This window comes from Anguilla anguilla, chromosome 17 (genome assembly GCF_013347855.1).
Source record: "Anguilla anguilla isolate fAngAng1 chromosome 17, fAngAng1.pri, whole genome shotgun sequence".
NCBI classification, from domain to species: domain Eukaryota; kingdom Metazoa; phylum Chordata; class Actinopteri; order Anguilliformes; family Anguillidae; genus Anguilla; species Anguilla anguilla.
This window is the reverse complement of record NC_049217.1, coordinates 25,841,658-25,868,365: the sequence shown is the minus strand read 5'-3', so window position 1 is coordinate 25,868,365 and position 26,708 is coordinate 25,841,658. Positions and strand designations below refer to the sequence as shown.

At 49.2% G+C, this 26,708-nt stretch overlaps 1 protein-coding gene across 1 annotated transcript; it reads left to right on the top strand.

Moving 5' to 3' along the window:
- Positions 1-1,876: 1,876 nt before the first annotated feature.
- Positions 1,877-26,708, top strand: ppap2d (phosphatidic acid phosphatase type 2D). The gene is made up of 6 exons (XM_035398531.1): positions 1,877-3,031; positions 22,395-22,552; positions 23,346-23,632; positions 24,291-24,348; positions 24,564-24,740; positions 24,854-26,708. The coding sequence occupies exons 1-6, from the start codon at positions 2,830-2,832 to the stop codon at positions 24,953-24,955; spliced, it is 984 nt and encodes a 327-aa protein (XP_035254422.1). The 5' UTR covers positions 1,877-2,829; the 3' UTR covers positions 24,956-26,708.

Here is a 26,708-nt window from a genome sequence, read left to right as displayed (position 1 = left end):
GGCGGGACTTAAATTAAGAATGATCATGTCACCGTGTGACTCATCACAACTCAGGCATATTCAGAATGTCTTGCTTGGTTGGAAAATGGGCCACATTATGGCATTCAGAGAGTCCCCAGGCAGAGGCCTGGGTCGAGGGTCTTGTACATAAAGATTTTAGCATGGAAGGTTTTGAGTCAAAATATATTTCAAATGATGTCTCAACATATACCCTGTCTGGACAAACTATTCCCACACCCTTCCAATTTCACCATTTGAACAGCAACTGCACCCGGTAGCCTTCAATTATGTATCTGTATACATACAGTACATCCACTAGGTGGCACTGTATCTGAACTCAGGTGTCAAGTCCCTCCAACTCACTTGTATGGTGAGTGCTGTGGACTGAAAGATGCAGTACGTACATTTTTTGTAGAAAGCTTTTTTCATATTTGGTTAAATTTCCTTCACATCCTGACAGATATCAATTAATTGAAACGTCCAAGAAAAAATCAGGTCTCTGAAATCAGCCACTCAAAATTTCACTGCACCTGAATCTTAACAACCGATCAGGATGGTTATCTGCTAGGCCTGCTTGTCAATCATGTTGCTGCATTTCTACTCTGAATTTGGCATCGAGACACACAGATTACAAAAGCCAAGGTGCTGTTATGCTAAAATAAGATGACATAAACATCAGTTTTATATGAAATTGACCATGACCTCTGACTCATTACGATAGCACGAGTCACTGCTCTTCAGAACTTATGATGTAAGACAGCGTGCGTGCATGCATTTGAAGGCAAGGGCTTTGGAGGGAGAGATGAGAGGAAATGGGTGGGCTAGTTTCTCCAAACAGATGTACTGCACCTTTAAGGAGATTTGACTTTTTTTTTAAATGAGGAAATGTACATGAGGTGTTAAGCCCATGAACCCAGACCAGCCTCTCACCTATAACTAACCTTAAATCCCCTGAAATTTAGCCTTTTAATCTCTTTTACTGAAAATAAATGTGCATTAATATTTCCCCTTCAGCATGCAACTTATGTATGCCAATATTTCCTTTATTACAGCATTGTTTTAAATCCATTTTTGTATCTATATTGAGAAGATAAGATATATTTTGCATCTATCTTATTCCTCATAAACTCATACACTGCAGGCACGTGCAGAAAGACTTGTTATTTATTATTGATTTAATAACAACAACAATAATAATAAGCAAAAGCATAATCATAATCATATTTGTATGATTGTTGCTTTCATTCATTAACTGTGTTAAAATATAGTCTGTGCAATAGCTGGACGTGACGAAATGGTTCTGGCCCCGGTAACCTTTTCGTCCAATGTGAATGATATATTCCATTCCGTTGCTTAATGTGCCCTTGTTTTGAAACATTAACGTGGAAAAAAATGCAAGGCATTATTCGTCATTTGTTCCAGAATTGATCCTTCCGTCTAAATGGGTTTTGCAGAACAATGGGAATCTATAGGATACTCCGTAATGTCAATATCGTCGTTTAGTAATGCTACACCGGAGGCGATGCGTTTGCATCACATGGATGAGCATTTATTATGACCATGATGACTTCTTACTTTATCACCATCCTTTGGAGTTGTTATCACAGATAAAACATTGCTTCTTCTTCCTCTTCATCTTCTTCTTATTATTATTATTATTATTAATAATAATAATAATAATAATAATGATAATGATAATAATAATACAATAGTTGTTGTTGCTATTATTATTATTATTATTATTAGTACAACAATTGACACTTTTTTTATTTGAAGTTCCAGTGATAAACAGCGCAGACCTAATCCCTACAACACGCGAGGCCACTCTTAGGAAAATCATCCCCACCCCTCCTCCCCAAGCGCCTCATTTTAAAGAGAAACTTCGGAGTACTACGGATAGTACGGAAGGGTGCCAGAACAGGGATCGATCTCGTCTAAGAAACTTACACCTTGCGGCCTCTTTGGGTTGCCTGCAGCTGCTCTCGATGAGCCATTCAGGAGTTTCACTCTCACTTTATTACTACCTTGTAAATAATTAACCAGCAGCTAGCCAACGGAACAGGAAGAAACGATCTCGAAAGTTTGAAGAAACTGCCGTAGCCTACCCGTCAGTGGCGAACTCTGGACACGACTCTAAGACACTGAAGGGGGCACCTTTGCAAAACTCATTCGTGCGTGCGAGTTACTCCCGTGGGAGCGAAATCAAGCGGAAGCATACCGTAACCATCACAAGTCAAAACAATACCAAGTTGTAGGAGACCCACTAACGTCTGCGGGCAGGGACCGACTCGAATGCAGGGAAAATAACAGATGTGGATTACTACTCCAGGAAAGTGAAATGGCTACACTCTGCTGAATAGAAGACCGGGCCATTTGTCATCAGTCCCAATTTTTCTGCGGATTGCCGAAGCCTTCTGTCGAAGCTGGCTATCGATTTTGCCTGGTGACGAGCTGCCTGTCACGATGGGCACTTCGGACATTAATAAACGCAGGTGAAACATTTTAGAGCGGAGGTCGCAAGAGAAAGTTGGCGTGCAAACAAGACGCTTAAGCTCGGTGTTTTCCATCTCTGTTCATAATTACCACGGAATCGCTCTTGGACATTTATTAACAGGCACGGATACTAGTGGATGGATTAACCATTACGATTTTATTTGTCGTAACTTTTTCAGGCATTTTTTTTGTTTAGTGCTTTAAACACAGTTAGTTTACTAGCTATCCAGTAAGCAGCTGAGAACCATAAAGGCGCGTATCTGAGAGAATACTTCTTGTCAGCTAAACGGGGTACATAAACAGTTTTTTTAAAGTTAATCGGAATTACGAGGAACTATGCACAAATACAACCCCAACAACGCCGGCACACTCTCGCGGGACGCGGAGATCCAACACCGCCTGACTGACAACGGTGGAGTCGGGGACTCGGTGAAGGAGAATGGGTCTGGGAAGAAGGACTCTGGCGCGGATATTCCGGACACACCGTGCACCAAAAGAAAGATGCTGGTGGGCTTGGACCTTCTATGTCTGGTCGTAGGTAAATAACAACTTGTCGCATTGATAACAAATGTATAAACATTTACATTCACCTACAAATAACTTCAAGTTAATACAACGTGAAATAGCAACACCGCTAACTAGTTGTGACTATATGCACCTACAGTGCAGCTAACTACACGCTGGCAAGTGAATTCAAAAGCGAATGGATTATTTCCTCAGAGCTGTCCAAGTTTTATCCAGCTTTATTTTGTCAGTCTATCTAGTTGTATAGGCTACAGCTTGGTACTGCATTTACACATCGTTTAAGGTAAATTGCAGCCGCTAAGCTTTTCTGATACATGATTTGAGTTTTCCGAAACGGCAGAGAATCTGTGTTCTACAGCGAACCCCGATTTGACCCGTACAGTCTGTTCCTGAAAACGTAGTACTCGGCTGAGCGGTAACTGACATTGAGTTCATAAGTGATTGGATATGGATAGGGTATTCGAGTACGAGTTTCCAATAAAAAAGAAAAACTTGCTACTGTTTAGGGAATAATTTCGACCTTTAGAATTAGTTTTCAGTTATATTTTCACTACAACAAGGACCAGTTTTATACTAAAAAAAAACTTCATGTCAAATGCACTAGTGCATCAGGTTGCAATGCTGGTACACAATCTATAGCGTTTTGCAAGAAAAAAAAAGTTACTCAAGAAGTTCACAACCTTTGTGCACGTGGTGAGTTTATGCGGACCAGCTGGCTAGAGCGTTGACCCGAGGAATTCTTCAGTTCCCATGACAACAGCAGTTCTCAAGGAAAAGCGAAGCAGTGGGAATTATTGGGAATATAAATAAATAATCCGTCTGTTCGCAAATCCAATTGACCTTTGTTCGTTGTTTTCTCTCATTTCATTCTATTCATTTTGTGTGCAAAAATAAATCGGCTGAAAGTTACGTAATATAATTCAATAAATTAGTGAAGGGCCGCATTGTTTTGTCGCGAGCTGAACCATTCCATCTCCAGAGAAAGTCCAAAAAGTGCAGATCAGTAGGTACAGTTTGCAGTTATACTTAGCAACGAAAGAATGTACCGCTTAAAGAAATTAAATGCCTAGTGCAGTAACTCATGGTGTCATAATACATACGTCGAATTGAATTACTCACAATGTTTCTGTCTATTAAAATGCAAATCAGCTTTATCCCATGACGAACAAGGTAGGCAGCTGCGTTGCCAAACCAAATCGATGAAGAATGGCTGTTTATAATAGCAACGGTGTCAACACCAGTACTGTACAAAATATAAGAACCCTTTTGTATTATAAAACCATCACACCACAGAATATGGACTTTTGGCTGTGAGAAATAGTTTCAGAAAAACATAAAAGAAGGAGGTTTGTAGAGGGAGATCAGTGATGGAATCACGGTCGTGTCAGGTGAATTTGCTCAACAGGCCTGACGTGAGTCATCATGAGAGATTTGTGTAGTATATATTAAAATGTAAAGTTCAATGTGCATTTAGTGTAGTGTTGTCCATTTGTACCAGTTTCTACTTTCAGTCTTCAGAATCACAGTATAAATTTTTACAGTGGAATGTCATACAGTTCGGAACACATTACGCCTATCACAACGTGTGCGAATCAAAGCATGGTGACCATTAACTTTGAGGCTAGCTGGACAATACAACACGGAAAATAACGAAGTTTATGAATATCAGACCGTCCATCCATATGATTAGCCTATAATGCGATGTTGTCCTGCAAAATTACCTGACAGGATTTCGGATTTTGTTAGTGTTGATCAGTTTAACCTTCAGGGTCCAAGCTGAACTATGCGGTTGTTCCCTGCACTTGGAACGGTACTTCTCTCTAGGGTTTTCGACACACTTGTTTCCCGGTCGTGGTTATACACTTCGTTGTACGTCGCTCTGGATAAGAGCGTCTGCCACATGCCTGTAATGTAATGTAATGGACCATCGTGGGTCCACATTTCCCCTGATGTAGATCAATCTTCATAATCAAGAAAGCTCAGGTGGAAGTACATATTTTAAGGCAGTTGCTTTGTGAAAGAGGAAATGTCCTCCCATCTGGCTTGTTTTGCGTTTTCCGTCACACAGGGCAGATACTGGTTGAAATTTTGGAGTTCTCCTGTCCCCGCCGTTTCAGAGCCGTGACCTCCTGACGATGCGAGGCTCTCTCGGGCCGGTCGGCGGCGCTGTTCCGCGCCGCGCCGGGGTGTTTGTCTCGTTCGCCGATTCGACCTGAACCCGTCGGGGCGGCCCGACAGGTCTGCGGATCGGCGGTTACGCTGAGACGCCCCATCGCTGAACGCAAACAAAAAAAAAAAAAAAAAGGGGAAAAAAAGCCAAACCAATGGCAGGCTGTCAAATTTACAGCCATCGCACTGCACTCCTCCGCCCCGAGGCTATGATAATACTACTCTCCGCCCAGTCCCGGGGCCTGCTGACTCCAGCACGCTACACCCGTCAACTGACAGGTACAGGCAGGCGTTACTGCAGGGGACCCCTCCAATAATAGTAATAATAATAGCGATGACAATAACAACAAACACGATAATACATATTCATGTTAATATCAATAATAATAACAATAGCGATAATAACAATAATAACAACAAATAAAATGATATATATTCATGTTAATATCAATAATAATAACAATAGCAATAATTATAATAATAACAACAAAATAAGACATATTCATATTAATATAAATAATAACAATAATAATAATTATTATTATTTCAGATTTTATTAGTGTTGTGTTTTTCAAACTGACAGACTATCAAAGTATTTTAATGCAAACAGGAAGAAAGAGTGTACTGCAGAATGTAGTACAAGTAAAAGAATGAGCTGAAGTACTATATAGGCTAATTAACATGAATGCAGTCAAATAGTTTCATTGTCAGACCTGCGAACGTAAGCTCAGGATACAGGTGGATGTCGGTCGACAATTGTCTGCAAGTTTTACGCCACAACGAGAAAGCATCTGTCCAGGAAGAGCTTTAGCCTGGATTTGTTGCTGAGCTGAGGCCCCTGAGTCGTTCGGGCCCCAGGTAGACATGGCCACAGATTCCCTGCAGGGTACTGGCCAGGTGAGTGGGCGGAGGGCTGGGGGCAGGAGAGGGCCGAATGACACCTCCCAGAAATCTGCGGAATCAACGATTACCTGTGACCGGATGCTGATGCGTGCCATCGCCTGGGGAACAAGTGTGCTGGTATCCATCACTGCGGCTGGTACACTACATGGCCAAAAGTATGTGGACACCTGACATCCAATATCTCATCCAAAATTGTGGGCATCAATATGGGGTTGGTCCACCCTTTGCTGTTGTAACAACCTCCACTCTTATGGAAAGGCTTTCAACTAGATGTGTGAACATTGCTGCAAGGATTTGGTTCTACTCATCCAGAATAGCATTAGTGAGGTTGGGCATTGATTTGGTGATTAGGCCTGGCTCGCAGTTGGGTTTCCAACTGATCCCAAAGGTGTTGGATGGGGTTGAGGTCAGGGCTCTGTGCAGGCCAGTCAAGTTCTTCCACACCGTTCTTGACAAAACCATTTCTATATGGGCCTCACTGTGTGCCTGGTGTCATTGTCATGCTGAAACAGGAAAGGGCCTTCCCCAAACTGTTGGGGAAGCACAGAATCGTCTGGAATGCAATTGTATGCTGTAGCATAAAGATTTACCTTCAATGGAACTTTGGCCTCGCCCAAACCATGAAAAACAGGCCCAGGCTGTGTCCAAGTACTTTCACTGCATACTGGTATATATCACTTTAGGTGATATCTGTAACCAAAGCTGATCTCTCTCTGCACAGCTGGCGTGCCATTGCAATTAGTGCGTCTGACTGCAGTTGGTAACTGTCACTGTAGGCGGTATCCCTCCTCACAGCCTGCCTCTTTGCTGAGCCAAATTTGATTGGCCAAATTAATTTTCGTCTCGTTGTCGTTGCTGGCCTGTCAGTTCTCGGCTCAGGACGTCTGGAATGCTTCTTCTTGTGTCTCTCTATGGGTGGTCCTCATTTTTTTGCCCCCTTGCCAAAATTGTACTAAGTGGAGGCTTGCGGGGGGGGGGTTGCAGTTAACAGTAAACAATGCAAATTGCACCAGGGAATCGTGAATTAGTGTTAATCGGGGATAACAAAGGCTTTCTGTGGAGATTTACACAGCGACAGTTGCAGGGGGTGCGTCACAGTCTAACACTTCCCCCAACCACATTACTTACCTCTGCTGTATTATTAGCTCTGCTGTCTGTAGTGTGTGTGTGTGTGTGTGTGTGTCTGCGTGAGAGGTGAACGTTTGCATTTGCCTGTGTGTGTGTGCGTGACTACTGTCTGTGTGTGCAAGCGAGTGTCTGTCTGTCTGTAGTGTGCATGTGTGTGTGTGTGTGTGCCCGTCTGCACGTGGCTACTGTCTGTGTGTGCACGCCAGTGTCTGAGTGTTTATTTGCGTGTTTGTTCTTGTGGGTGTGCAGCAGGGGGCTTGCAGGTTTGAACATGGTCTTTACCCTCTGGCCAGAGTGGAATCTCTGTGCCTTTTCTGGGGTCAAAGTTCAGGGATGAGTGGTCATTAGTGCGTCTTTTGCTGGGCGTGTCCATTTGAGGGAGTGCTAATTCCATCAGGTCTCTCGTGGTCTGGTATTGAATCCTGACCTTGTCGGTGCTGACTGTGGTCTGGCGTTCTTGTAGCATTTTCCAGCAAGGAGGATGGTTTGTCATTTTCAGATTATAGTTGTCTGATTGCACAACAGCGACCTCTACTGGTCGCTGTGGTGCCCGCAGTCTGCCTGCACCAGTTGCGCATGAAGTGTACTCCTCCAACCTCAATGGCTGCACGGCCTCCCGCCAGTCCGGGCATTGCAGCAGCTGTGATACGGGCCTGCAAATGAAAGCGGGCGTTATGAATCGGGGGGGGTGGGGGGGGACGACGACGACGAGAATTGCGGAAAGAGGAAAGAGGGTTCGAAAGCGAAAGAGCGCTTGGCTGCCTCAGGGCAGCACGGCGGCCGGCGGCGTGTGAGGTGCGACGCATTGCAGCGGGTTTGCGTGTGTTTGTCAACGAGCAAAGATCGCGTGCGTCTCCCGCCCCCTTGGGGCAGTCAGGCTAGGTGGCGTTCGATTAGAATGACGTGAGCCGATCCAGGATTCTGGCCGCGAGCGATGCAGAAACGAAACGCCTTTCTGGTTAGCACCACGCGCTCCAGTCTGCTGCCTTTGCCAGGTTGCGCTTGCATTTTTTTTGTCCTTGTTTACGGGTGGGACTCTGTCGTTCTGCGTTGGGGCTCGGCTGGGGTCGGACCCCTTTGTGGCCGGCCCTTTAAATTTTGAGCGCGAGCTGGATTGGCAGTTGCAGGAAGGCTAGTCTCAGCTAAGCTATGCGAGGGACAAAATGGACGCCTCGCATTCGGTGCAAAAAAAAAAAAAAGTTGTAGTCGGCGGAGGATGAAGTTGGGCAGCAGCCCTGGAGGTCCGAGGTCGAAGCTTTACCTGGTTTCCTCATCCAGCCGCAGACGTTAAAGAGCGGGGTTCGTACGATGCGAACGCCGCGATGCGTCGCTTACGCGCGGCGGCCGTAAAAAACGGGAACCTCGTTGCCGTGACGGCGTGCTGCTCGGGCCTGCCGCCGCGCGCCCGTCCGCTGGCCCGACCGAGGCATCGTTCTTGCGCCTCCCCCCAAAACGGAGCGGTTGATGACGCGCCCCTGACCGGCGTGCGTGCGCTGCGCCGGCGGCCCTCAGCGAGCCGGGTGCACACCGGGTCGCCCCCCTCTCAGACCGCTGCGCCGCGTGGGCTCTGGCTAAGGCTCGTGCGGAGAAGAGTGCGGCCTCGTGTCGGGTCGGGCTGAGATTTTTCGGGGGCCCGGTTCAAGCTGTGACTTGACTGTCAGGCTGCATGGGAGAGTGACAGGAAGATTGACGGGTAGACGGCGTAGTGGGGGGGGAAAAAAAACTAGAAGGTTAAACAATGTACGCCCTCCCTCCTCTTCCTTTCACCTCTGTTTTCCACCTCTCTTTCTGTCCCCTTCTTCCTCACCTTATCTGTGGATGGTGTAGTACAGCCGTGTGTGTGTGTGTGTGTGTGTATGAGAGAGAGAGAGAGAGAGAAAGAGATATAGAGTATAAAAAAGAGAGTAAGCTCCCAACATAATATACACTATATATTTTGAGATAGTATGTTACAAATACATACAATACAAAAAAAACTTCTATAAATAAATGTAACTAAAATACAATATCATGATAAAATGATTGTGCTAGTGAAAAAGTATTATTATTTAATCAATAATATTGATTAAGCTGTTTTTAATTAACTGCCTTTGTTTTACTGTTACAGTTGTCATTAAAATGTTTACCTCGGTTCTTTTGTGAAAGTATGTGTTTGTTTTTCTGCACTACAAATTGTACGCTATGGTTTGGCAAATAGTTCATGTATTGCATGCCAATAAAGCTTGTTGTTGTTGTTGTGCGTGTGTGTGTGTGTGTGTGCGTGCGTGTGTGTGGCTGGCAGTGAAAGCTGAGGATTGAGGCTGGATTCCCAACATGCTGTCACATGCCTGTGTATCCATAGCCTGGCTTTTTAATGGTGCTGGCGCTGTCTGTGTATGTGTGGTATGTGTGTTCATATCTGAGTGCATGTCTGTGTGTAAATATAGGTGTGTGCTGTATGTATTATGCGTCATGTGCACATTTTAATGTATTCAAATGCCAGTTCTGTTTCACTGCATGAAAGCATCAATGTGTGACACACGCCGACACACGTGTGTACTCGCACACGCACAAACACGCACACGCGCACACGTGTACTCAGAGTCGCTCACTCGGTTGCTTAGCGTCACACCCACCCACCCCCAGTGACATTATTTTACTGTATGCATATCAGTTCTGTGTTATTGCATAAAAACATTGGATGACGCATACAGACACATGCGGACACACACACACACACTCACACACACACACACACACACTCAGAGTCCCAGGGGGCGGTCCCTGGTTACAGGGACCACCCCCCCCCTCCCCTTCCCCACCATACCCCCCAGCTAAACACTAAGGTCCATTAGCCCGATCACTATTAACTGTGTTCTGCCTGGGTCAACACATTGACACCTTCTCCATTAAGGCTCAGCACAGCCTCTGATTGGCTACCCTTTGCCCTCACGTGGGCGGGGCCAGGGTCTAGATGAGGAGACTGAATAAGAGTGAATTTGGTGTGGGTGTTTTATTAAATGAAATGATAAATTTTTATTTTTTTATTTTCTCTTCCTCCTGAGAGCTCCAGTCATGATGTGCTCTCTGGAGGAGGAGTCTCGCCCCCTGACGCTGCTGACTGTAAGATGTCTATATAAAGCCCTTCTTAAATTCCCAGGGTTTGCAGAACGCTCTCCCTGAAATACCAGCACGGGCTTCTTAACCAGTTCATAAATTTCAGCCGTCAAAATTCCACCAACGTGTGTGCGCACGTACGCGTGAGTGTGTGCGTACGAGCTGTGTGCGTGTATCTGCATGTTCATATTTTGTGCGCGCGTGCGTGTGTGTGCATGTACCTGTGATTGTGTGTGTGCAGGCTATGTGCGTGCATCTACATGCTCACTTTGTGTGTGTGTGTGTGTGTTTGTGTGTGTGTGTGTGTGCGTGCGTGCGTGCGTGCGTGCGTGCGTGCGTGCGTGCGTGCGTGCGTGTGTGTGCGCGCGTGTGTGCATGCGCGTGTGCGTGTGTGTGTGCGTGTGCATTGAGTGAGCGTGCGTGTGCGTGCGTGTGTGTGTGTGTGCGTGCGTGCATGCGTGCGTGTGTGTGCGTGCGTGTGCATTGAGTGAGCGTGCGTGTGTGTGTGCGCGCGTGTGTGTGTGTGCGTGCGTGTGTGTGTGTGTGCGTGCGTGCGTGCGTGCGTGCGTGTGTGTGCGTGCGTGTGTGTGCGTGCGTGTGTGTGTGCGTGCGTGTGTATGTGTGTGTGTGCGTGTGTGTGCATTGAGTGAGCGTGCGTGTGTGTGTGCGCGCGTGTGTGTGTGTGCGTGCGTGTGTGTGCATTGAGTGAGCGTGCGTGTGTGTGTGTGTGTGTGCGTGCGTGTGTGTGCGCGTGCGTGTGTATGTGTGTGTGTGCGTGTGTGTGCATTGAGTGAGCGTGCGTGTGTGTGTGCGTGCGTGTGTGTGCATTGAGTGAGCGTGCGTGTGTGTATGTGTGTGTGTGTGCGTGCGTGTGTGTGCGCGTGCGTGTGTATGTGTGTGTGTGCGTGTGTGTGCATTGAGTGAGCGTGCGTGTGTGTGCGCGCGTGTGTGTGTGCGTGCGTGTGTGTGCGCGTGTGCGTTTCCTCTCTCCATTAGCTTATGTATTTATGTAGCAGACGCCTGTATCCACAGTGACGAGCGCAGCTTCTGTTTCCCCCGCTCTGTTATCAGTTTACACATACTGGGTGTTTATGGAGGGAGTTTGGGTCACGTCCCTTTGTCCACGGGCGAAGCCGGAACACCACGCCCAGGAATCGAGCCCACATCCTTCTGGTTGTCATCCCAGTTCCATGACGGCTCGCCTCCCGTTTTTCCGCCTCTGTCTTCCCGCTCACTGTCTGGTCAGCTGACAAAAAAAAAAAACGTCTCTTTCGCTTCTCCTCTCTCTCCCTTCTCCCATCCCTCCGTCTCTCCTGTCTTCACTCGCGGTTTGTTCATCCTAACCTCGACCACTTTTCTCACTCGTCTGTGCAATCACGAGAGATTCAAAGGTGTGTGTGTGTGTGTGTGTATGTGTGTGTGTGCGTGCGTGTGTTTGTGTGCGTGCATGCGTGTGTGTGTTTGTGTGCGCGTGTGTTCGTGTGTGTGCGTCCGTGTGTGTGTTTGTGTGCGTGTCTGCCAGTATGTGAATAGGTGTGAGTTTACAGCACTGCGCCTTAATTGTAAAACTTTCATTTTTTAATTAATTTTGTTGTATAAGTTGGTAGTTTACTGAGACCACAAAATGTAGGTAGGGGGAGGGAGAGTTGGAGGGAGAGGGGGAGAGAGAGCGGGAGGGTGAAAGGGGGAGAAGGGGGTTTTGTGGGCACTATGGGGGGGCGGTGGGCCCCTAACGGGTCACCCCCTCTCTCTCCCCCCTTTCATCTCTGCGCCTGTTTCTTTCCCTTCATCTTTCGCTTCATTCATGCCACACTTTCCATCCGTTTCTCTCGTCTGGTGACCTTCTTTCTCTTTATATGCCCCCCGCCCCCCCCCCCCCACCATCCTGGCCCCCCCTTCTTTGGAAGACTTTATATACCACATGGCGAAAAGTATGTGGACACCCTAGTCTAATTAGTGGGTTTGGCTACTTCAGCCACACCCATTGCTAACAGGTGCATAAAATCAAGAGTACAGCCACTCACTTTCCATAGACAAACATTGGCAGTGGAGTGGGTCGTACTGAAGAGCTCTATGACTTTCAACGTGGCGCTGTCACAGGATGCCACCTTACCAACCAGTCAGTCTCATTTCTGTCCTGCTAGAGCTGCCCCGGTCAACTGTAAGTGCTGTTATTGTGAAGTGGAAATGTACAGGAACAACAGCAGCTCAGCCGCGAAGCGGTAGGCCACACAAGCTCACAGAATGAGACTGCTGAGTGCTGAAGCGTGTAGCGTGTAAAAATCATCTGTCCTCGGCTGCAACACTCACTACCGAGTTTCAAACTGCCTCTGGAAGCAACATCAGCACAAGAACTGTTCGTCAAAATGGGTTTCCATGGCCGAGCGGCCGCACGCAAGCCTAAGATCACCATGGCGCTGCCGCAATGCCAAGCGCCAGCTGTAGTGGTGTAAAGTGCACTGCCATTGGGCTCTGGAGCAGTGGAAACGCCTTCTCTGGAGTGATGAATCACGCTTCGCTGTCTGGCAGTCTGACGGATGAATCTGGGTTTGGCTAATGCCAGGAGAACGCTACCTGCCCGAATGCATAGTGCCAACTAAAGTTTGGTGGAGGAGGAGGAATAATGGTCTGGGGCTGTTTTTCATGGCTTGGTGTAGGCCCCTTAGCTCCAGTGAAGGGAAGTCTTAATGCTGCAGCGTGCAGTGACCTTCCAGAGAATTGTGTCCTTCCAACTTTGAGGAAACATTTCGGGGAAGGCCCTTTCCTGTTTCAGCTTGACAGTACCCCCCATGCACAAAGTGAGGTCCATTATGGTTTGCTGTGGTTTGGTGTGGAAGGACGTGACTGGTCTGTACAGAGCCCTGACCTCAACCTCATCAAACACCTTTGGGATGATGTGGAACGCAGACTGTAAGCCAGGCCTTATTGCTCGACCTCGCTCTGCAGCTCTTGTGGCTGAATGGAAGCGAATCCCTGCTTCTGGGTTCCAAATTCTTGTTGAAAGCCTTCCCAGAAGAGTGGAGGCTGTTATGGCAGCAACGGGTTGGGGGGGGTCGGGGGTGGGGGGCAACTCCATATTAATGCCCATGGTTTTGGAATGAGATGTTCAACAAGCACATATGGGTGTGATGTTTTGGGTGTCCACATTCTTTTGGCCATGTAGTGTATCTGCATGGTACAATTCTAGTTTTGCTAAACAATTATTGGATGAAGATGCGATACGTCCTGCAGTGCTCTCTCTCTCTCTCTCTCTCTCTCTCTTTCTCTCTCTCACAGACACACACACACACACACACAGATGCACACACACAAAGTCTTTCAGGGATGTGAAACGAATTGCATGATGGTCACGCATTTTTATTTTTGACAGTTCTGTAATTTCACGTCTGCGTTCTCCGTTTGTTCCGAGACATAATCTTGAAATTCCGATTGCGGTCCAGACTGCACATCGTGTTTGTTTGTGTGCGAGAGCTTGCGTGTGCACATTTGGGCATGCATATGTTTGATTTCACAGTTTTTCCTGTTATTCCCCCCTGTCTTGTATGTTTTATCTCTTGCAGTATTGCCTTGTTCTCTCTCTCTCTGTTTCTGTTTCTCACTCTGTTTCTCCTGCTCTGTTTCTCTCACTCTGCTTCTCTCTCTCTTTCTCTCCTGCTCTGTTTCTCTCCCTGTGTCTCTGTTTATCTCACTCTGTTTCTCTCCTGCTCTGTTTTTCTCCAGCTCTGTTTCTCTCTGTCACTGTTTCTCTCTCTGTCTCTCTGTTTATCTCTGTCTCTCTGTTTATCTCACTCTGTTTGTCTCTCTGTTTCTCTCCCGCTCTTTCTCTCTGTCTCTCTGTCTCTCTGTTTATCTCTCTGTTTCTCTCCCGCTCTTTCTCTCTGTCTCTCTGTTTCTCTCTCTGTCTCGCTGTCTCTTCAGTTTTCCTTTCTCCTTCTCATGCCCTGGCTTGTGCTTCATGTCGAGTGAAATCTGTAGCCGAAGACTTGCAGCGTCTTGTTTTGGCGCAGTCATTTACGAGCAAGAGTGTGTGAACTCGCTGAGTCTCTGTGGGTCAGCTGGGTCTCTGCCCGCGTGGGAAATTTGGGCTGCTTTTGTGACCGGGCCCCTTTAAAGGAACTCATCCTGCTTAGAGAGAGAGTGTGTGTGTGTGTGTGTGTGTGTGTGTGTGTGAGTGAGCTATGACCTCTTCGTAGCGTTCATCGACCTGTCAAAGGCTTTTGACACAGTCAACAGGGAGCTTCTATCCTCCTGAGGTTTGTCAACATCCTTCAACAATTCCATGTGGGGATGATGGCCCGTGTGACTATTGGACGCCAGGAATCCGAGCCCTTTAGGGTGTGCAGCGGTGTACGTCAGGGGTGCATCCTGGCTCCAGTTCTTTTTAACATCTTCCTCCTGTGTGTGACATCGCTGCACCACGAGAAGATCAAGAATGGCAGTGGGGTTACTGTCGACTTCAGACTTTATGGAAATCTGTTTAACATCTGAAGGCTTCAAGCGGTCGCAAAAATAACATCTGAGCGTGTCATCGAGCTACAGCGCGCAGATGACTGCGCAGTTGTGGCCCACACACCAGAGGCACTGCAAGCTACCCTTGCAGCTGCTGCAAGGGCGTGTGGTAGGCTGGGTCTCTCTGTAAATGTGGCAAAGACCGAAGTAGTATGCCAGTGGGCATCTACTCCCCCGTCTCATTTACCAACCTTCACCATCTCCGACAAAACGCTTGCAATAGTGGAATCTTTCAAATACCTGGGCACTTTCCTCTCTGACGACTGCAGCATCGAAAGGGAGATACAAAACCGGATCAAACAGGCATCATCTTCATGTGGCAGACTCAGGAGAAGGGTCTTTCAAAATAAAGACCTCAACCTCCACACCAAAATATCTGTTTACTTGGCGGTTGTCATCACAGCTGTCCCCTGCAGCTGTGAGGCGTGGACCCTGTACAGTCGCCACCTCAGCATGCCTGAGGCCTTCCATGACCTGGCGTGACCGAGCGCCCCATACTGAAATAATCCGCAAGACCAACTGCGTCAGTGTGGTGGCTACCGTCACCCAGCACCAACTTCGCTGGCTCGGTCGCGTCATCAGGACGCCGAAAGAACGCTCATCGCGTGAAGTGCCGTATGGCCAGGTACATCCTGGCCGCCCCTCGGCAGGGGGCCAGAAAAAGCGATGGTATATAAAATACCAACTGAAGACTGTCATGAGAGCGTGCGGCCTGAACCCGACCCGGCTGGAGGACACCACCGCTCAACGCTCCACCTGGCGGCAGCTCTGCCAGCAAGGGGTGCACAAGCTCGAGGAGGACTGAAGTGATCCACGGACCAGGAAACGTCTGAAGAGACATGAAGCCAGCGCCACATCCGCACCCCCAGTCAGTGCTCTCACCTGTTCTGTTTGTGGCAGACAGTGTGGATCACGGATTGGGCTCCACAGCCACAAGAAGACTCACAAGTAGCACAGGCAGGATTGTCATCGTCGGACACGACGGACAACCTAAAGGGAAAGGGTGTGTGTGTGTGTGTGTGCGTGTATGTACGTGTGTGCGTACGTACATGTGTGTGTGCGCGCATGCGTGTGTATGCGTGTGAGTGTGTGTGTGTGCATGCGTGTGAGTGTGTGTGCGCACGTGTGTGTGTGAGTGCATGTGTGTGTGTGTGTGTCAGGAAGCTTGTGTGTTTTACAGGTGTATGATCTGTAGATGTCTGATGTTTTATCCTTGCATCCTGTCTGCGTCTTTGTTCTCCACTGCCCTGTGTTCTGTCATGTTAGACTAAACAGTGCAAGGACTGGGAGTTATAGAGGGGTGTCCTGTGAGGCGCGGGGGGGTGCCGGGGGGGCACAGGGGAGTACAGAAGGTGCAGGGAGACGGCGGGAGGGGGGGGAGTGGGGTGAGGGGGGTGAGGGGGTTGTGCAGAAGGTGCAGGGAGGGTGCGGGGGGGGGTGCTGGGGGTATAGAAGATGCATCGGGGTGCATCGTGGCGCTTGTGTGCATGGGGGGGGGTACAGAAGGTTCTGGGGAAGTAGGCCCTCAGCCACACTCTGTTTATTCACAGTACAGCTTCTCTGAAACAGCAGGCCTCATTACCACAACACGCTTATCTCTGTCTGCGCTGAGGACGCTGCTGTTATAATCTTACACAGAGCGCAGCCGAGCGCAGGCCCAGGCTCCTGTCTGACGCACGACTGGCGCCTCTCCTGTCTCCCGCCACTGTCTGCTGCGTACGCGTGAGTGTGAGTGTGAGTGTGTGTGTGAGTGAGTGAGTGAGTGAGTGAGTGAGTATGTGAGTGAATGTTTGTGTGTGTGAGTGTGTTTGGCTGTCTGACTGTGCGTGGTTGTGTGTGTGTGTGTGTGTGTGTGTGTGTGTTCGCGTGTTCGCGTGCCTGTGTGAGTGAGTGTGAGTGTGTGTGTGTGTGTTTGTCTCAGTTCTCTTTCCTGCACACCTGAATGCCTCCGGCATAAAGCCTTTCTTTGTGAACAATCTCTGATGTCAGACCCACTGGTTCAGTGCACAGGACACACACACGCACGCACACACACACACATACACGTTAATTTTCCTGTTGAACTCAATGGAAAAATATTCAGGAGAAACAATGCTTGTAGTATCTGTTGTATCTACTGAATATCTGGCAGCAGCACGGTGGTTTGAGGCTCATTTGATACCATGGACCCTTAAAGCCATTTAGCCAACAAATGTGTTCCATACTGTATCAGCATAATTTACAGCCAAATCTCGTCCCACCCCCCAATTCCCATAGAGATCCATTCAAATGCAAAGTGTTTTGTATCGCTTGTAGGACAACCTGACAATAAGATATCCAGACTCTGATGATATTCATAGGTCACAGACATCAGGAAGTCATGGCATGCCAAGGATATGCATCCAAATACAAAACATGACTTTTATTTGACATTATGTTAATTTGTCTACAACACTGAAATGGGGGACTACGTATAAAAAGGGATGTAATTACTACATGGTGAAAGCTGAATGTATCAGAATACCCTTTAATAACAGCTATGAGTCTGGACTTTGACCACGTGTGAATTGTTTGATTACAAACAGAGAAAATTAAATATTAAATCAGAAAAATGCAGGCGATTTTATTGTTGTGGCTGATCGGTGTACATATCATTAAGAAATATCACAGCAATGATGTTCATTGAAACCAGCGACTGTATTTGTTAATATAATGCACTGTAGTAGTAATGGCTGTTGTTTTTGTATATATTAGCACACAAAGCGGCAGGCAAAGTTGGAATTCTAACGTATCATTTGATTATTATCTCACCCTCTCCCTGTCCGTCCAAACCCTCTTTCATTCTCCCTCCCTCCCTCCCTCCCTCCCTCCGTTTCCTGCGCTCTTTAGCACTCTGGGCTTTGCTCTGGTGTTCTGTAGCTGTTCTGTGACAGTGATCTCATTTCTGGCGTACAGTAATGGGAATGTAAATTAAAAACAGAGATTTCCCACCAGCCTCTGTCAGGCCGTTAAACGCCTCTCTCTCTCTCTCTCTCTCTCTGTAGCCGCCGCCGCCGCCACCGAGCCAAACCGTAATTAAAATGGCAGTTATTTTTTTGGGTTTTTTTTTTTGGTCAGCGGCTGCCGTGAGAGAGAGAGAGAGAGAGGGGTTTTGATGGTGCTGATGTGAGGCGTGAGGCGTGAGACTCTGAGACACGCCCCTTTCCCTTCGGGGGGGGGGGGGGGGGGTGGGGGGGCGTGTGCATGGAGCCCCATCACCTCTCTCACGCTGTAGCCACGGCGACGGGGAGCCCTCGCGCCAATCGGGGGGGGGGGGGGTCAAGGCGGCAGGGAGGGCCGAATCTGCTGGGGGCCACGCCCAGGAATGCGCGGTGACGCGGGTGTCCTCCAGGGGGCAGGGTCGGGCGACCCCGGGGCGAGGGGACGCGCTCAGGGTTCTGGGGTTCTGGGGTTCTGAGGTTCAGAGGTTCAGAGGTTCTGGGGTTCTGAGGTTCTGGGGTTCTGGGGTTCTGAGGTTCAGAGGTTCTGGGGTTCTGAGGTTCTGAGGTTCAGAGGTTTTGAGGTTCAGAGGTTCTGGGGTTCTGAGGTTCTGAGGTTCAGATGTTCTGGGGTTCTGAGGTTCAGAGGTTCTGGGGTTCTGGGGTTCTGAGGTTCTGAGGTTCTGGGGTTCTGGGGTTCTGAGGTTCAGAGGTTCAGAGGTTCTGGGGTTCTGGTGTTCTGAGGTTCTGGGGTTCTGAGTTCAGAGGTTCTGGGGTTCTGAGGATCAGAGGTTCAGAGGTTCAGAGGTTCTGGGTTGTGCTTAGAGAGCTGGGTCACAGCTGAGCTTGGGACTCTGACCCACACATTCCAGCCCGTCTGCTAATCGCCTCCATCTGCTGTTCTCCAGAGAAAGGGTCCTGCTGCATCTCTCCAGCTCTCTCCCTCTCTCTCTCTCTCTCTTTTCCCCCTTTCTCCCTCCCATCCCTCCCCTCTCTCACCCTCTCTTGTTATGAATTCCCTCTGCCCCCTCTTTCCCTCCTGTCTCCCCTCTCTCGCACTCTCTCTCTCCTCCTCTCTCTTCCTCTCTGCCCCTGCTTTCTCTCTCTCCCCCCTCTTTTTCTTTCTCTCCCCCCCCCTTTTTTCTGCCCCTCTCTCTCTCTCATTTCCCCCCTCTCTCTGGCCCTCTTCTCCTTTTTGAGCAGTTCCTTTATGGCTAAATTGGCTCACATTGCCAAAGCACACACACAAATAACAAGCGCGCTTTCTCTTTCCCCCCCTCTGTGTCTTTTGCCTCTACCCCTCTTTCTCTCGCTCTTTCTCCCCCTCTCTCTCTCTCTCTTCTCTCTCCGTTCGCTGTGTTCTGCTTTGTGTTTCTCGGGTAGTTTGTAGCCGCTCCCTGACAGTGATCTCACTTTTTGGGCCAGGGTAATGGAAGTGTAAATTGAAAACCAAAAGCTCTTGCCCAGTCCTCTCTCTAAGCCTATTAAATAGTTCTCTTTCGTCCTCTCCCTGTCCATCTCTCCCTCTCCCTCTTCCCCTCGCACGCTCTCTCTCTCTCTCTCTCTCTCCCCCTCCTTTTAAATTCAGTTCAGTTTGCTTTTTTGGCAGCAGTCGTCCGAAGCATTGGCACAATTAGCGAGCAAACGGAACATCACATTTCCCGATGAACAGAGATCGCGCGACGCGGCGAGCTCGTGTAGGTTGTGGTGTGAGCGTAAAGCGGCAGTTTTTCAGCCCGCGGTTTGAACGTGTTTTTCGGGGTCCCTGAGCCCCGCCGTCTGAGCGCATTCGGTGAGTGGTCAGATAGCCGAGGCCGCTTCAGGATGGCGTGTGACCGAGGTGTTTTTCACAGGCTGGCTCGGGCTGTGGAAAGCCATAACACGCCCGCTTCTCTCTCTCTCTCTCTCTCTCTCTCTCTCTCTCTCGCTCTCTCTCTCTCAGGGTTTATTAGAAAGACAGGAGTTCGCCGGTGCTGCCAAAATATTTTCGAACTTGCTCGTGTTTAAAAGTCCTTCCTGCCCCTCCCCTCTGTCACGTTTAGAGTAATGTATGGAAAAAAGGAGAAGTTGTAAAAGGTTATGAAAAGAGGACAATTTACATTTCCCAAGGAATAATTATCAACATCAAACAAACGATGAATTAACGATATTAATAGCTCATTTTCACCTAGCTCCCTGCTCTCTCTCTCTCTCTCTCTCTCTGTCTTTTCTCTCTCTCTCCCTCTTTCACTCCCTCCCTTCTCCGTGGTGTCAGTCCTGCAGATGTTCACAGCAGGCAGGCCGAATCCCTGCACAGAGCGTGCAGCTGGTTTGGCATCCTGCTGCGAAACAGAGAAACACTGTCAGTAACGAGCAGCGGGCGAGTGTGTGTGTGTGTGTGTGTGTGTGTGTGTGTGTGTGTGTGTGTGTGTGTGTGTGTAGATTCAAAGGTACAGTGTGAAGTGTGTCTGTGGTTTCAGATGCACTGTCTTTGTGTGTGTGTGTGTGTGTGCACGCGTATGTAGATTCAAAAGTACAGTGTGAAGTGTGTCTGTGGATTCAGATGTACTGTGTGTGTGGATTCACATTTACAGTTTGGAGTCTGTGTGTGCATATATACACTGTGGACGCATATATATAGCCTTGGCTATTTGTCCACACACACGCACTCACACACACACACACACATTCACAAAGCCAGACTATCTGGCACACACAAGCACGCATGCAAACACACACACACACACACACACACACACACGTAGCGAACAGACATCGCGTGATATCCAGAGTTCAGATCTTCCCGTCCTCAGATAACATGGTCTGGGATGTTGAAACGCGGCGAGCGAAAAAACGAAGGAGAAGACTTGTTCGTGAGCGCGTTTCACCCTTCGGCTCTGGGCTGCGGACCCAGAACGCTTTTAAACGAGGCCAGACTTTGGCCAGGGACGGTCATTCGGCGGGGATTGCCACACTGACCGAGGTTAACCGGGCCACGCCCGCCCTGTCTGGGCTATCAGGCCGTTCCTTAATTATTAACCTGGGCTTGTTAAGAGAAAAGCCCCTTTGTGTTTCTGGGAAAAGGCTGGTGGAAAGTCTTATCTGCGGAATGCTGGCGCAGGCCCGGAACGTTCTAGAACAGACCTGGGCATGTTGATAATGTGGCAGAAGTCAATAAGCGCACCGGAAGGCACGCACTTACGCACTTTGGTTCAGTCCCGGTTGTCGCAGGTGGCTTGTGCTGGCCTGTGGAGCGGAGAGTGCAGGGAACTGCTCCCCCATGCTGTCCACGTCCAGGTCAGAGGTCACTTCCTGTCTGGCACAGCCAGTCAGACCCCCCGCCCCCATCCCCAGGTGAGGTTCGGGGGTGGGGTGGGGGGTGCGGGGGGCACTCATATCTCCAGCGTTCCACCTCTGGCGCTGGCTCAGGGCGGCCGGACGGCCCCCGCGGTGTGGGTCTGTCAGCAGGTTTAAGGCGCGCGTGATGACCGGGACGCGTGTGAGGTGTGTGTGACGTGTGTGTGGAGCGTGTGCAGCAGTGGAAAACAGGCTATTTCAGGCCTGCGTGCCGTCTGCCGTGCGATAAGGTGAGGGGGGGGGGGGGTGGCGGGAGATGAGGGCCAGGTGGGACGTGTTTGGGCGTCGATGTCGTGGGAGTCCTCCGCGGAATCTTACCGCCACTTGTGCCCTCCTCCACTCCCTCGCCCCTGCTCTCTCTCTCTCTCTCTCTCTCTCTCTCTCTCTCCCGCTCTGCACGTATCCGCGTGTGCTTGCGCGTGCTTGCGCGTGTGAATGCGTCTTCTCTGTCGTGAGCAGGTCACGCTCCACGTTCCCCCCCACCCCCATCCCCACCCCCCTTGTGGTAACAAAGGGGTTAAATACATTTCCTGTCTGAGACTCAAAAGGAGAGATAAAACTCGCACTTGTTTTGTCGGGGGGAGGACCTTGCCCGTGCACTTACCTGGAGCCTCTTCGCTCTCACACACCTGCTTAGTGTCAGTAAGGGTCCTACTTTAATTGTGAACTAACTGCAAGGCTTTGTACGTGTATAGTCACAGGCCTCAGAACCTGTACACTACTACTACAGTACACTTCACACTGATATTACACATGCTACAATGATGCTAATGCTCTCTTCTAGTCAAGTGCTCTGTCATTCTGTACAGTACCGCGTTCAGTGTTTGGCTGTGTTTGGTTGAAGGTTGAAAAGTAGTCTCTACGTGCAGTGCTACTGGAAAAGTGTATTTTAAAACGTGTGTTTTTGACCTCAGTGGGGGTGAAGGTACAGACATCTGATGCTTGGTTCTGTGTGCACGTTTTCAGCTGCTCATAATCGCAGTGACAGAAACTGACTGTCCCTTCCCTCAAATTCTAACCGCTTTGCCCTCTCTCTTTTTTCCCATCTCTGTACCACCCTCTCCCTCTCTCTCTCCCTCCCCCTCCCTCCCTCTCCCTCCCTCTCTCTCTCCCCCCCTCCCTCTCCCTCCCCCTCTCTCTCTCCCCCCCTCCCTCTCTCCCCCCCCCTCTCTCCCCCCTCCCTCTCCCCCCCCGCCCCCCCCTCTCTCCCCCTCCCTCTCTCTCCCCCCCCTCTCCCTCTCCCTCCCCCTCTCTCTCCCCCCCCCCCCCTCTCCGCAGCCTCCATCCCGTTCCTGGCGTGCGAGCTGAAGGCGGTGACCCCTCACAGGCGGGGCTTCTTCTGCGGGGACCCCAGCATCGCGTACCCCCTCCTGAAGAGCGAGGCCATCCCGGACCCCGTGCTGATCGCGGGGGGGCTCCTCATCACCGGGGTGGCGGTGAGCAGCGCCCGGCGGCTCCATCACCAGGGTCACGGGGCTCTGTTACTCTGTTGGGGGTTGGGTCTGGGGGGGGGGGTGCATCATTACTGGTCCCACAGCGTACGGCTGCGTTGATACAGGGAAGCAGTTACGGCCCCCCAGGCCCTAGCACACCCCCAGGAAGTTTAATTATTAACGAAATTAATTGGGCAGACAAGCAGTCTGTGTTTTGATGGTGTCTTGCTTCAGCCGGCGCAACCAAAATATTTACTTTGGAAGCGCAAAGTTTGTGTCAGGGCATCAAATGGACTCAATGGACTTTAGCCCGCTTTCTCGTTGTACGGTCATTTAACTGTTTGGGTCAAAAACTGAATAACCTTGCCCTGTTTTCAGCATTGCAGCTTGAATAAAATGATACGTGTAGAACTTTGCCGGGGTTTGGTGTTTTTTATTTGCAGTAGCTCTGTCTTGCAGCTAGGGTTCGGCAATGTAATAGCATAGTCAGAATGTGACATGCATATGTAGCAGGTGGATCTTTGAAATCATTTGTTTCCATGATTAACATCTTGCTATTAGTACTCTGACATGCCAAGTATGGTCGGGAAAAATGTACTGGGAAATCTCAAAATGTCCGACTGGAAAAGTCTGTCAGTTTTGAAAGGGAAAATGTGTAAGAATCCTGGAGTAGGCAGTAGTGCAACCCTGACGGTGGTGGCTGAGGATGACCTTAACCCTCCTGTTTGTGCCCTGCTCCCCTCCCCCCTCCCCCTCGCCCTCCCGCCTCCCCCCTGCCCCCCCCACCCCCTCGTAGATCGCCCTGGGAGAGTGCTACCGCGTGCGTTTCCTGGGCGTGCGTTCGCGCGCCTTCATCAGGAACCTGTACGTGTCCAGCCTGTACAAGGAGCTGGGCAGCTTCCTGTTCGGCTGCTTCATCGGCCAGTCCCTCACCAACATGGCCAAGCTGAGCATCGGCCGGCTCCGCCCCCACTTCCTGTCCGCGTGCAAAGTCACCTACGCGTCCCTCAACTGCACCCCCGGCACCTACGTCCCCAAGGTCAACTGCCAGGAGACTGACCAGCGCATTCTGGATGAAGCCAGGTCAGTGCCTGGCTGCTCCCCACGGCCTGGCAGACATTAGCCTCCATTCACTGCGCTACAGCGCTAACGGTAGCATTAGCTACAGTAGCATTAGCGATGGCCTTGCAGGGTTATTATATAGCCATAATGTAGTAATGTAGCATTAGCAGTAATTCTGGTTGAAGTAGCATTAGCAATGACTGTTTTAATAGCAGGACTAGCATTTCAGCAGTCTTTGGACTACTGGCAGCACATTTAATGCAAACTGTAGCTATAGTGCTAATAGTAGCAACAGTAGTTTTAGTAGTAATTGCAACAATAGCAGTAGGAGTAGTTTTGTGCTTATTAGAAGTAGTAATTTCAGGATTATCAGTCCTTGTAGTGGCATTAGCAGTAGCAGTAGTTGCCAGTAGATAGCCATGAGTGATGTGGCTAGCATTACTCTAAGGAGCACTTGACTTAACGATCTTGTGCATCATGTGTGCCAGCCAAAGCTGGCCTAGTGTGCTAACGAAGATACAGTCGGCTGGGCTGGCTGTTTGGAGTCCAGTGTGGCACTAGGAGGAGACACCATTTGCCTGAGGGGGGCCTTTGTTATGGGCAGGGCTCAATGGGAGTGTTTTTGTGGGTGTAAGCTGAAGCCATTGGTTAACATGTTTTTGATTGGCGTCTCTTTCAGGAAGTCCTTTTTCTCAGGCCACGCCTCCTTCGCGATGTACACCATGCTGTACTTGGCTGTGAGTACTGCATGCATACCTGCGGCGACCTTGACCATGTCACAACACGCACACACACACACACACACGCACATACGCACATACGCGCACACACACACACAGTGTGGAGCAGGAATTTTACACATAACACCCATATTTCAGAGGGGTGTTTTTGACTTGACTGGAGTTCTCTCGTCGTGTGACCCCCCACCCCGCCCCCCCCCCCCCCCCCCCAGTTCTACCTGCAGGCGCGGTTCTCGTGGCGAGGGGCCCGGCTCCTGCGGCCCCTCCTCCAGTTCCTGCTGGTGCTGCTGGCGATGTACACAGGACTGAGCCGGATCTCTGACTACCAGCATCACCCGACCGACGTGCTGACTGGCTTCCTGCAGGGGGCGCTCACGGCTTACTGGGTGGTGAGTGTCTGTGGGCCCCCCCCCCCCCCCCACCCACTTTTTTCTGTCTGTCTATGTGAGTGGTCCATCTGATCAGTCCGTGTGTCTGTCTGTGTCTCGTCTCTGTCCTGCAGGCTTTCTACATCTCGTCCATGTTTAAGAGTCCTCGGCCCGATCTGCTGACCACCAGCCTGTCCCTGGAGTCGCCTCTGTCCAGCCAGCAGACTGTCTGCTAGCACTGCCTGAGAAGGAGGGAGGGAGGGGGAGAGAGAGAGGGAGGGAGGGAGGGAGAGAGGGAGGGAGGGAGAGAGGGAGAGAGACCAAGAGCGAGCAGGAGAGAGAACAACTAAGCACAACACACCAACACGACTTCAGAAGAGAGGATGGAAGGACGAGTCCCTTGGGGGAAGAAGGAGAAAAGAAGGGGATGAAGAGGAGGAGAGAAAGGGAATGAAAGTGACTGAGAGACTATTTTATTTTGACTGAGACGGAGTGAGAAAGGAGGAAATGAACTGGGGAGCAGATGAGAGAAAGAAAACAAGGGACAGTTATGCTCTTCTCTTACACACACACGCACGCACGCACACACACACACACACACACACACACACACACACACACACACACTCTTTCATTGGACATGTATAGAGTGACCCGTCCTGAGAGGTGGTATACACAAGTACAGATAGATGTATATAAAATATCTTATAGCTCACGCTGCTAATAATGATTATTCGAATAGTTAACACGTATACATTTCATAATGTATATTTAATGTGTAGTTTAAGCTTGTAACCGTGAGACTTGTGGTTTAAAAAAACGGTTGTCTTGGTGCAGAATTTGAGCGGTGACGAACATGTGACCCCCCTCCGTCCTTCCTTGTCACCTGTAGCCTCTGACCTTTGCGGTCAGCGATATTGTTGGTCATCCTAACGGACCTGAAGCCAGCGCAAAACCTTTTAGCTGGGAAATGCCACGTTTCGACCTCGTAGGTTTCGATGAGAGGCGGGCCGGTGGGGTTTGGCGGAGACCTGCGATTGGCTGGCTGCGAGCGGTGTGCGTGTTTTTGACGATGCAAATTGCGGGTAGTACTACTGCTACTATTAGCACTGCTGCTAGTACTACAATTTGCATTAAACCGCTCTCGCGGGGTCTGAAGTTGCGCTCAGCCTGGTCCAGAGTGCTCTGAGAGGAATTTGCTGTTTTTTTTATTTTTTCTTTCCTGTAGTGATGTAAAAGATCTGTGACCTACAGGCTGCCCCGACCGCTTCTTTGACCGCAGAACAAGCTGCCTTTCTGTCCTCGTGTCGTAAGTCCTGTTACGGAAGAAATGTGCCCTCCTTTGGCCGCTGTGTCTGAATAACCACTTCAACCATACCTCTGGTGCGGAGCTGTGACTGAATATTGACCCCTGACCCTTGACCCATGACCCATGGCTGACCTTCAGATGGTAAACTTTGACTTGAGCCGCACATTGAGTTAAGGCCTCTCACACAGTCACCGGCGGTGTGTGTTAGCTCCTTTGCAGCACTTGAAATATGTTAGAGGAATCTTTCGTATTTGTAATTTGTCAATTTTTTTTTTGTTTGTTATTCTCAAGTTAAAAAATATATTTTTTTTGTTTATGTTGTTCTTTGTTTTGTTTGTTTGTTTGTTGAAATGTGTTTTTTTTTTCCCTCCCCCAATTGATTGTTCTTAAGATTTTAAATGAATGTATATAAATCCTTTGTAAAGTGGCCAGAATTTCAGAAGTATTATTAATGATTTGTGTTTGTTTTTGTGTTCCGTGTGCTAACCAGGTACGGACTGTTCCATTGTTTGTGTTGCATTTAACGACTAGTGACTGAGCCAGACAGATGTTATAAGAAAGCTATATTTATCCATTTTTATTTTGCTATAATCTTATTCGTTTACTCTGGTGAACGCCAGAGGATTTAATAACCACTGTACTCAAAAAATAAAAAATAAAATGAATGTTAAATCTTTTAA

Coding starts and splice junctions, on each gene's coding strand:
- ppap2d (XM_035398531.1), top strand. CDS start 2,830: ATGCACAAATACAACCCCAACAACGCCGGCACACTCTCGCGGGACGCG. Junction 3,032..22,394: donor CCTTCTATGTCTGGTCGTAG/GTAAATAACAAC, acceptor CCCTCTCCGCAG/CCTCCATCCCGTTCCTGGCG. Junction 24,349..24,563: donor ACACCATGCTGTACTTGGCT/GTGAGTACTGCA, acceptor CCCCCCCCCCAG/TTCTACCTGCAGGCGCGGTT.